Below are 12,408 nucleotides of genomic sequence, written 5' to 3' on the forward strand. Positions count from 1 at the left end.
AATAGTTTTTTAAAAAAATCTAATGAATTCTAACGGCAAGGAGTCATCAACGCGGTCAGAATGTGCAATCAAAGCCATGTCAACTCTATCGACTACTCACTTCAAATGGAAACTGGATCCTTTCCCCCCTTGTGACTTTGTGACTTCTGCCAAGCCAATAGGATCTGTCCTCTTCTCTCGCAGTTGCTTCACAAACAATTTCAGTTTTGCCTCAAAAGTTATTACATATTACTCTAACTCTCCAGCATCTGCAGTCCTCACTTTCTCCCTGACATTGGCAGCTCCATATCATAGCCGACATGTGACCCAGTCCCACAGCAACGCAGTTGATTCTTAACTGCCCTCTGGGCAAACAGGGATGGCCCGAGCCAATGATACCCTTGAGAAGGTGGTGGAGAGCTGCTTTCTTGAACTGCTGTAGACCACCTGATGTGGGTTGATGCACAATGACTCTGATGGACGGAATTACAGGAGTTTGACTGCGACAGTGAACCTTTCCCCCCTTGTGACTTTGTGACTTCTGCCAAGCCAATAGGATCTGTCCTCTTCTCTCGCAGTTGCTTCTCAAACAATTTCAGTTTTGCCTCAAAAGTTATTACATAGCGTAGGAAATGATCTGCAGCTTTCAGTGTCACCCTGCAGCTTCAGATCCATTTTACAAGAGTGAATTGTCAAATCCATCAGTGTCGACAAGTTCACCACAAATAACATGGTGAAACTATGTTCTATCTCAGCATACACAAGTCAAAAATCTTGTTTCAATTAATAAAAACGTCCCCGAGAACATTACATCCATGTACCTATTCTCAGTTTCTTCAATAAAACTAAAAGTAAATGGTAAACCATTTAGGACTGGGATGAGGAGAAATGTCTTCACTCAGATAGTGGTGAGCCTGTAAAATTCTCTGCTGCAGAAAGTAATTGAAGACAAAATATTGAATTTTTTCACGAAGGTACTGGATGTAGTTCAGAAGACTAAAGGGATCAAAGGGTATAAGGGAAAAGCATCAACGTGCCACTGAGTTGAATGATCAGATTCTGACAGATATCTTTGTAGCATCCCTTAAACACAGATGAAGTGCCGGAGGACTGGAGAGGTGCTAATGTTGCTCACCTGTTCAAGAAGGGTAGTAGGGATATTCCAGGTAACTTCAGACTAGTGAGCCCGACGTCAGTGGCAGCAAAATTGCTGGAGAAGGTACTGAGGGATAGGATCTATTTATATTTGGAAGAGAGTGAGCTTATCAGTGATAGGCAACATGGTTTTGTGCGGGGGAGATCATGCCTTACCAACTTAATAGAGTTCTTGGAGGAATTGAACAAGTTGATAGATGAAGGAAGGGCTATTGATGTCATATACATGGACTTTAGTAAGATGTTTGATAAGGTTCCCCATGGCAAACTAATGGAGAAAGTGAAGTCACATGGTGTGCAGGGTGTTCTAGCTAGGTGGATAAAGAACTGGTTGAGCAATGGGAGACAGAGAGTAGTAGTTGAAGGGTGTTTCTCGAAATGGAGAAAGGTGACCAGTGCTGTTCCACAGGGGTCAGTGCTGGGGCCACTGTTGTTTGTGATATACATAAATGATCAGTAAGAGGGCACTGTTTGTATGATCAGCAAGTTTGCAGATGACACTAAGATTGGTGGAGTGGAAGAAAGTATAGGGGACTGTCAAAGAATACAGAAGAATATAGATAGACTGGAGAGTTGGGCAGAGAAATGGCAGATGGAGTTCAATCAGGGCAAATGTGAGGTGATGCATTTTGGAAGGTCTAAGTCTAGAGTGAACTATACTGTAAATGGAAGAGCCTTGGGATAAGTTGATGAGCAGAGAGATCTGGGAGTTCAGGCCCATTGTACCTGAAGGTGGCTGCACAGGTGGATAGAGTGATCAAGAAGGCATATAGTATGCTTACCTTCATCGGACGGGATACTGAGTACAAGAGCTGGCAAGTCATGTTAAAATCTATAAGACTTTGGTTCAGCCGCATTTAGAATACTGTGTACAGTTTTGGTCGCCACATTACCAAAAGGATGTGGACGCTTTGGAGAGGGTGCAGAGAAGGTTTATAAGGATATTGCCTGGTATGAAGTTAAAAATCACACAACACCAGGTTATAGTCCAACAGGTTTAATTGGAAGCACACTAGCTTTCGGAGCGTTGCTCCTTCATCAGGTGGTAGCAACTATCATTACTTGATCACACTAACATTACTTGCTTCTTAAAAAGCAAACTGTTTTTATTCACTCCTGGGGCAGCATTTATTGCCTGTCCCAAGCTTGAAATCAAATGCTTGTGGTTTCAAATAAACCGTTGGACTGTAACCTGGCATTGTGAGAGTTCTGACTTTAGAAAGTGTGGCACATTCCTGATGAAGGACTTATGCCCGAAACATCGACTCTCCTGCTCCTCTGATGCTGCCTGACCTGCTGTGCTTTTCCAGCAACACAGCTTTTGACTCTAACTCTCCAGCATCTGCAGTCCTCACTTTCTCCCTGACATTGGCAGCTCCATATCATAGCCGACATGTGACCCAGTCCCACAGCAACGCAGTTGATTCTTAACTGCCCTCTGGGCAAACAGGGATGGCTCGAGCCAATGATACCCTTGAGAAGGTGGTGGAGAGCTGCTTTCTTGAACTGCTGTAGACCACCTGATGTGGGTTGATGCACAATGACTCTGATGGACGGAATTACAGGAGTTTGACTAAGCGACAGTGAACCAAAGCGAAATATTTCCTTGTCAGGATGGTGAGTGGCTTGGAGGGGAATTTGAAGGTAGTGATGTTCCCATATGTCTGCTGCCCTTGTCCCTTCAGATGGAAGTGATTGTGGGTTAGAAGGTGCTGACTTGATGATCTTTGGTGAATTTATGCAGTGCATCTTGTAGATGGTCCACACTGCTGCTACTGAGCGTCAGTGGTGGAGGGAGTGGATGTTTGTGGATGCAGTGTTGATCAAGTGGGACTGCTTTGTCCTGGATGGTGTCAATCTTCCTGAGTGTTGGAGCAGTGCCCATCCAGGCAAGTGGGGAGTATTCCATCACACTCCTGAGTTATGTCTTGTAGATGGTGGACAGGCTTTGGGAAGACAGAAGGCATACTTGTGGCTGCAGGATTAAGATCTATTGTTGATTCTCCCAGTGGGCTGTGCCTGTTCATCCATGGTTATTTATTACTCGATGCATATCCAATGCAGTGAGAATTTCTCCTGTGCTGTAACAGGGAGAAGCCATGGGTCCTCACCTTTACTGGGCACAGCCTGAGAGTGAGAATCATAGAATCCCTACAGTGTGGAAATAGGCCCTTCTGCCCAACAAATCCACACTGGCCCTCCAAAAAGTAACCCACCCCGAGCCATTCCCTTACCTATTGTCCTATATTTACTCCTGACCAATGCACCTAACCCACACATCCCTGAACATTATGGGCAATTTATCATGGACAGTTCACCCTAACCTGCACATCTTTGGATCATGGGAAGAAACTGGAATACGCGGAGGAAACCCACGTAGGGACAATGTGCAAACTCCACATGGACAGTCACCTGAAGCTGGAACTGAAGAGGACACACAGTTGATAACCTGGTCGGGCTGGGGTTTCCTGAGCACCCCAGAGGTCTAACACTGTGGGGTGGCCCTTCAGGTTTTGCCAACAGACCCCTCTCCCCCATCCCAACTTCAGCAGCTAGGCATTGGTCACTCATTGACTCTGAGAAGACCTCAGCCCACCAGCAGCTCAATGACATGGTTGTGGTGGGGTAAGACTGTCGGTAGTAGCCACTGTTATCCAGCGCGGTCCGGAGAATTGGAAGTGATGGGAAGAGACTTCGAGGTGGCGAAGGGTGGAGAGTGGGTTTGTGTAGAGATTGCAGAGAGGAATCAGTACTGGGGGAGGTGTTGGGGGTAGATAATGGAGATATAGGTTGTTTGTTGGGCAGGTGGGAAGGCAGAATTCAGGGATGACAAAAATGAGGACTGCAGATGCTGGAGATCAGAGTCTAGATTAGAGTGGTGCTGGCAAAGCACAGCAGGTCAGGCAGCATCAATGTTTCGGATTCCTCAATCCTGATGAAGGGCTTTTGCCCAAACCATTGATTTTCCTGCTCCTCAGATGCTGCCTGAACTGCTGTGCTTTTCCAGCACCATTCTAACCCAGAATTCAGGGATGGGTCAGGTGCTGAAGTCTGGGCTCTGGATATGAAGGTGTGGGTGGTCGGGGGAATTGTAGGAGGAGGTCACTCACAAGGGAGGGGAGGGGCCTCATCATGGAGAGACAAGTAGGTTAGACTGCACTCCAGCTGTAGTACTGGAAAGGTACTTATTCCGTGTTGCAGTTTTTGCTTTCCTGTTAGTTGTATTTTCCGTGGATCAGGAAACAAAGCTGGGGAAAGATCCAGCCTGCAGCCTCAGCAGATTACAAACCTGCCTCCCGGGAGCAGCTTAATCACTCCCGTCTCTGTTCAAACTGCGAGTGGGTGGGATTGAAACAGACTCGATTTGAGTTTTAGATTTGAACTTTGCTGCATTCCACCTGAGCCGGGCCCACCCATATCTGAAACTGTGTGTAGATTTTGCCAGGATTTTCAATTTGTCTTCTTTGATGTTGGAACAACTGAGTGTTCAACAGCACATCGCTGCTTTGGATAACATCTGCCTTCTTTACAGCTGCTGCAACAGTTCTGCTTGATCCAGCATGCTTTGCAAATAAACATTGTAGGGACCAAGTCCGCTGCACACAATAACTCAGACATCATTAAGAAACCTTTGCTGAAAACAAAAATGCTGGAGATCACAGCGGGTCAGGCAGCATTCATGGAGACAAAGCAAGCTAACATTTTGCTAACTTAACTCTCCCTTCATGGATGTTGCCTGACTAGCTGCACTTTTGTTTTCAGGACAGACCCAGCATCTGCAGTAATTTGCAACTGCATTAGACACCTTTGCCTGGTTCTGTAGATTCAGTTTAATCTGAAGTCTAACTTCATCCCTTTGCTGGTTAATGGAAACTTGAATGACAAAGGAACCCTGTCTCATCAACGTGGAGACTGTTACGTTGCATGTTCACATCATTGGGAATCTGTGGACAAAGTGAGGCTTGCCGATGCTGGAGATCAGAACTGAAAAATGTGTTGCTGGAAAAGCGCAGCAGGTCAGGCAGCATCCAAGGAGCAGGAGAATCGACGTTTCAGGCATGAGCCCTTCTTCAGGAATGGGCAGGGCTCATGCCCGAAACGTCTATTCTCCTGCTCCTTGGATGCTGCCTGATCTGCTGCGCTTCTCCAGCAACACATTTTCAGATTGGGAATCTGTGGCCTAGTATTAGCTTTTATGACCCTCCCATCCTGGCACTTTCCCCTGCCACCGCAGGAACTGTAAAACCTGCGCCCACACCTCCTCCCTCACCTCTATCCAAGGCCCTAAAGGAACCTTCCACATCCATCAAAGTTTTACCTGCACATCCACTAATATCATTTATTGTATCCGTTGCTCCCGATGCGGTCTCCTCTACATTGGGGAGACTGGGCGCCTCCTAGCAGAGCGCTTTAGGGAACATCTCCAGGACACCCACACCAATCAACCACACCGCCCTGTGGCACAACATTTCAACTCCCCCTCCCACTCTGCCGAGGACATGGAGGTCCTGGGCCTCCTTCACCGCCACTCCCTCACCACCAGACGCCTGGAGGAAGAACTCCTCATCTTCCGCCTTGGAACACTTCAACCCCAGGACATCAATGTGGACTTCACCAGTTTCCTCATTTCCCCTTCCCCCACCTCACCCTAGTTTCAAACTTCCAGCTCAGCACTGTCCCCATGACTTGTCCGGACTTGTCCTAAATGCCTATCTCCTTTTCCATCTATCCACTCCACCCTCTCCTCCCTGACCTATCACCTTCATCCCCTCCCCCACTCACCCATTGTACTCCAAGCTACTTTCTCCCCACCCCCACCCTCCTCTAGCTTATCTCTCCACGCTTCAGGCTCACTGCCTTTATTCCTGATGAAGGGCTTTTGCCCGAAACGTTAATTTCGCTGCTCGTTGGATGCTGCCTGAACTGCTGTGCTCTTCCAGCACCACTGATCCAGAATCTGGTTTCCAGCATCTGCAGTCATTGTTTTTACCTTTTAGCTTTTATGGGTGCCCCTTCTTCCAGGTTTGAACAGTTGAACAGAACAGGCCTTTTGGAACCAAATGTTTTCATGCCAAATTACATGGTCTAACTAACAATTAGTTTCATACTACATGTTACCATAGGAAACTTCAGCATTACTGAATATAACACAAGGTCAAACAGGATATCAATTTACTTTCTAGTTGACGCCTCACTCCTGGCTAAGTTCCTTTGCACTCACTCACTGATACTGGAGATGACCAGGACAAAGCCAATCATCAAAACACAATGGGACAGATGCCAGGAAATAACTGATGCTTTGGCATTCCCCACTTGCAAGAAACGATAATGACAATGGCAGGTAGTCTAATAAAACTATCCATTTCAAAATTTAATCATAAGGTTTATAATTCAAATTGTCACATCCAGAAGAAGTTAATAAGAAAAGGCTTACCTGGTACGCCTGAGGGCTGGTCAGTAGCTTAGCAATGGGACCACACCAGGCTGGCAACGTTGTTGTGAGCGGTGGACCGGAATGTGTCAACGCTGGCTTTAAGTATCTTGTGGCTTTGTTAAGGAAGGAATGTGCAACTTCTGTTTTGAATCTAACAACACTTGTATTATAAAGGAGGCACTGACAAGCATCACTACTTTATGTTATAGCTCAGCTGGGTGCTGTGTGATGCAGTCGCAAAGTGTGGCGCTGGAAAAACACAGCAGGTCAAGCAGCATCTAAGGAGCAGGAGAGTCAATATTTCGGGCATAAGCTCTTCATCAGGAACATTTTGCCGGAAACGTCGACTCTCCTGCTTCTCAGATGCTGCCTGACCTGCTGTGCTTTTCCAGCACCCCACGTTTTGACTGTAACTCTTCAGCATCTGCAGCCCTCACTTTCTCCTAGTTTGTGATGCAGAGTGACACCGACAATGTGAGTGAAGTTACCATTAAGGACTCTCCTTCTCAACCCTTCCTCTCATCTGAGGTGTGGTGACCCTCAGGTTAAACCATCACCAGTCTGATGAGAGAGTGGGACTGGTGATTTTAACCTCATATATTACATTATGGAAAAGCAAAGGTGCACTTTGGAGATTGAAACACACCCAGTTTATGTGACACAAAAATCCCTGCGATATTCAGAAACGGTGTGGAGCTGCAGTTGGCTGCTTTCTCTGGGGATACAGAAATAAACTTCACATTAATAGACAAAGGCCCACAGTCTGAAAAACACTGGAGGGTGTGGAGCTGACTGGGATCTTGGCCAATGGCTGAAGGCAGCATGGTGGCTCAGTGGTTAGCACTGCTGCCTCACACACCAGGGATCCGGGTTCGATTCCAGCCTCAGGCGACTGTCTGTGTGGAGGTTGCACATTCTCCCCGTGTCTGTGTGGGTTTCCTCCGGGTGCTCCAGTTTCCTCCCACAGTCCAAAGATGTGCGGGTCAGGTGAATTGGCCATGCTAAATTGCCCAGAGTGTTAGGTGCATTAGTCAGAGGGAAATGGGTCTGGGTGGGTTACTCTTCAGAGGGTCAGTGTAGACTTGTTGGGCTGAAGGGCCTGTTTCCACACTGTCGGGAATCTAATCTAGAAACCAGCTAGTGTCCTGTATCCCCTTTGTTCAACAAGTGCTGCCAAATCAAGTGTCACTTTGGCACTGACCTGGACAGCATCAGAGTTTCCTTCGATCTGAGGGGTGGAGCGGGAAGACTGAGGCTGAAGATTCATCTTGCAGACTTCATCAGGATATTTTGTAATTTTTAGTATTTACCCTGAATGCAGTTGCAAAAACCCATGAATTTTAATCCATTCTGTCAGACGTGTATAAGAAGTTAGAATGCTATATTTTGTGCAGAAAGGTCTGTATAAACATAGATGTACACAAGGTTTGTGAAGGTTTGTAGCTCAGGTTGAGGTTTAGGGTTTAGGTTTGCTCACTGAGCTGTAGGTTTGATGTCCAGACGTTTCATTACCTGGCTAGGTAACATCATCAGTGGTGACCTCCAAGTGAAGCGAAGCTGTTGTCTCCTGCTTTCTATTTATATCTTTCTCCTGGATGGGGTTCCTGAGGTTTGTGGTGATGTCATTTCCTGTTTGTTTTCTGAGGGGTTGATAGATGGCATCTAGATCCGTGTGTTTGTTTATGGCGTCGTGGTTGGAGTGCCAGGCCTCTAGGAATTCTCTGGCATGTCTTTGCTTAGCCTGTCCCAGGATAGATGTGTTGCCCCAGTTGAAATGGTGGGTTTTTTTCATCCGTGTGTAGAGCTACGAGATGTACACACAGGTTGTTATTGGAAATCTGATTCACTTCAATACAAGATTAATAGCCAAAGCTGTGCCATCAGATTGCGTACGGTTGTTCTTGTTCACCTGTTCTTACTTCAAGTCCATTAGAGATAGGAGAAGTAGGCCATTCGGTCCTTCAAGTTTACACCACCTTTCAACGAGATCATGGCTGACCTGATAATATTCAGTTGAGTGTGTGTTGCTGGAAAAGCACAGCAGGTCAAGCAGCATCCGTGGAGCAGGAGAATTGACATCTCGTGGAAAGGCCTGCTCCACTTGCCTGCTTTTCCCCAAAAACCCTTCATTCCATTATTAATTAAAAATCTCTCTCTTAGCCATGAATATGTTTAATGAACCACTTCAATAGCTGCCTGCTGTGAAAAAAAATCCACAGATTCATTCCCCTCTGAGAGAAGAGCCTCCTCCTCACCTCGATGCACAGTCCTGTACACTGAGGTGATGCTCTCTGGTCCAAGATTCTCCCACATGGGAAAACAACTGCTCCACATCTAACCTGTCAGGTTCCCTAAGAATATTGTACATTTCAATAAAATCGCCTCTCATTCTTCCAAACTCCGATGAGTCCAGGCCCAACCTACTCAACCTCTCCAGACAAGACAATCCCTCCATAGTATCACCCATGTATCTATCCAAACGCTGTAGGACATGGAACATTTGACAACCTTCTGCTGATTTAGGACTCTCATTATGGAGTTTGAGGTTTGCCAGAAGTTATATTACTGCATTCACAGGACTCTAGCCAGTGATAGAGCAGAAATAAATGGATGGTAGTGGAGGATTCAATCAAATGAACCTAATTGGGCCTCAATTCTGCTGCTTTTTTGGTCAGAAGTCATTTAATCATTTGCAAATACCAGCACAGACTCAAAAGTATCATGAAATTGAATCATTCATAACACTTATTATTACAGTGTAATGCAGCTTATACATTGCAAACAGAATGTAATTGGGATCAACTGTGCCTCTGGTTAAAGCATTTGTGTAGGGTTTAATCTAAACACAAAAAAGTGTTTGCAAATGCAAATTTATGAACATCTGATTTATAGACACGCATTCCTACGAATGAAGTCTCATATTAATATTAATTTTAATGATCTGACATGCAAATGTTTGCTTGTCCTTACAAACTGATATTTGATACTATATTGTATTGTGTTCCACCTTGAATACAAATCAACTTACAAATGTACTCAGGAACGGAACCCAATCAGAGCCCCCATGGCTTGCCTGTGCAAGAGAAGTGACGAGACGAGAAACATTGATGGCCAGTTTTACTTGGTCAAGACAACTGTTGAAAAAATTTTTTTCCCCCTTTAGAGTTGTTCCACTTTCTGAAAATTGAATGCATGTTTCTGATCTAAGAATCAAATCCTGTCTGCACTGTGCCAGGTCTGCAGGTTCACAGTCCCTTGAAAGGAGAGTCGAAGGTAGATAGGATTGGTACGCTCTCCTTTATTGGTCACTGCATTAGGTATAGTCTCTATGACTAATAAGAGAAAATAACTGTTAGTCTCCTGTTTCCTACTGAGATATGGAAACCCTCTAATATCCTTGGACCCTCTGGTACAATTCATAGAGCTATAGAGTCACAGAGATGTACAGCACGGAAACAGACCCCTTGGTCCAACCCGTCCATGCCAAGCAAGACATCCTAAATTAATTTAGTCCCATTTGCCAGCACTTCACCCATATCCCTCTAAACCCTTCCTATTCACTTACCAATCCAGATGCCATTTAAATGCTGTAATTGTACCAACCTCCATCAATTCCTCTGGCAGCTCATTCCATACACGCACCACGCTCTGTGGGAAAAGTTGCCCCTTAGGTCCTTTTTATATCTTTCTCCTCTCACCCTAAACCTATGCCCTCTAGTTCTGGACTCACCCAGCCCAGGGAAAAGATCTTGTCTATTTACCCTATCCATGTCCCTCATATTTTTGTAAACCTCTATAAGGTCACCCCTCAGCCTCCGACCCTCCAGGGAAAACAGGCCCAGCCTGTTCAGCCTCTCCCTGTAGCTCAAATCCGCCAACCCTGGCAACATCCTTGTAAATCTTTTCTGAACCCTTTCAAGTTTCACAACATCCATCTGACAGGAAGGATCCCAGAATTGCACACAATATTCCAAAAGTGGCCTAACTAATGAAGAATACAGCAGGATATAGATCAGTTGGAGAGCTGGGTAGAGAAATGGCAGATGGAGTTTAATCCAGATTAGAGTGAGGTGATGGGAGGTCAAGAGCAAGAGGTAAGCATACAGTAAATGGCATAGGAACATTGATGTGCAGAGGGATCTTGGGCTGCAAGTCCATAACTCCCTGAAAGAGGCAAAACAAGTGGCTAAGATGGTAAAGGAGGCATACAGATACTTGCCTTCATTAGATGGGACATTGAGAATAATGTTGCTGCAGCTGTTTTTAAATTTTTAGTTTGGTCACATTTGGAGTATTGTGTGCAGTTCTGGTTGCTGGACTATGGGAAGGCTTTGGAGAGGGTGCATGAGAGGTTTACTAGGATGCTGCTTGGATTAGTGAGTTGGACAAACTTAGATTGTTTTTGCTAGAGCATCCGAGACTGAGGGCTGACCTGATAGAAGTGTATAAAATGATGAGAGGCATGGACAGGGAGAATAGACCCCAGAGTGGAAATGCAAATACTAGGAGGTGTATGTGAGAGGGGGAAAATTTAAGGCAAGTTTCTATTTTAAACATAGAGGGTGCTAGGTGCGGAACACAGTGCTAGGACAGGAGGCAGGAGTAGATACCATAACAACATTTAAGAGGCATTTAGACAGACCCATGAATAGGTAGGGGAATGGAGGGAAATGGACCATGTGCAGGCAGATGGGATTAGTTTAGAGTGGCATCATGGTCGATACAGACATAGTGGGCCGAAGGGCCTGTTTTATGTTTGGAATATGCTGTTTTGTAGAAAACCTATTATGGTGGAAGCTCCTTATTCCTTCGTGTGGTCCCTGTGTGAAACTGTCATTATCTCTTCAGGGAGAGATGGACTATACTCAGCTAAGGGAGAACAGGAGGTAACGGGGAGAGGCCTTAGTGCCTGCGAACCTGTTTTTAGATTACTTACAATGTGGAAAAAGGCCCTTCGGCCCAACAAGTCCACACCAACCCGCCGAAGCGCAACCCACCTATATACGGGCAATTTAGCATGGCCAATTCACCTAACCCACACATCTTTGGACTGTGGGAGGAAACCGGAGCACCCGGAGGAATCCCACGCAGACAAGGGGAGAATGTGCAAACTCCACACAGTCAGTCGCCTGAGGCGGGAATTGAACCCGGGATCTCTGGCGCTGTGAGACAGCAGTGCTAAGCACTGTGCCACTGTGCCGCCCACGGTGTTGTTGGTGGGAGTAACAAGCTGACTGGAGTCTAATACCTCTTTTTGATTTTGTATGTGTGTGTGTGCGTGCAAAACAAGTGGAATCTGGGCCTGTCAGTTCAGGGAGGGTCAGAAACCTGTCCGCTTATTGTGCCTAGTTGTTAGAGGTTGTGCCTGGAGGCAGGGGAAAGAGGGACAAAGCATTCCTGAGGCAGGAGGGGTGAAGGGAAGAGATGGGGTTAGTAACTGTGCTCATTTGTGGTTTGAAATTATGATCATTTTAGATCAGGGGACCATGGTTTTAACCACCACCACCAACACCATCACCACCAACGTTCCACTGACGGACAGAGTTAAAAATTGTCCTCTTACTTTCAGGAGGATTTACACTTAAAACTTTGATCGGTAGCTTGGTCAGCTGACTCAGTTGTCCCCAGAGATGGAGCTGAAGCACCTTGGCAGGTATGTCAATAAAACATGGATTCAACATTTGCTGGAGCATTGGCCAATAAAGACATTTGGCCATTAAAGAAATTTATACTGTGCAATTGTCCGGAAATCATTAAAAAATGTGCCTCGGAGGAGCAAACAGAATTTAATTTCAAAGGAAATGGAATGCTTTCTAGGACATGGTTACACTGTGCACAGC

General features: G+C 45.7%; 1 protein-coding gene across 1 annotated transcript in view; it reads right to left on the reverse strand.

Annotated features, from left to right (window-relative positions):
* LOC132821767 (sodium/hydrogen exchanger 9-like) overlaps nucleotides 1-12,408 on the reverse strand; it is a 488,707-nt gene that overhangs the window by 11,477 nt on the left and 464,822 nt on the right. The window contains exon 15 of the mRNA XM_060834524.1: nucleotides 6,569-6,674. Coding sequence (XP_060690507.1) covers nucleotides 6,569-6,674 — 106 coding nt within the window. The remainder of the gene's footprint in view (nucleotides 1-6,568; nucleotides 6,675-12,408) is intronic.

The sequence above is a fragment of the Hemiscyllium ocellatum genome, chromosome 13 (assembly GCF_020745735.1).
Source record: "Hemiscyllium ocellatum isolate sHemOce1 chromosome 13, sHemOce1.pat.X.cur, whole genome shotgun sequence".
NCBI lineage: Eukaryota > Metazoa > Chordata > Chondrichthyes > Orectolobiformes > Hemiscylliidae > Hemiscyllium > Hemiscyllium ocellatum.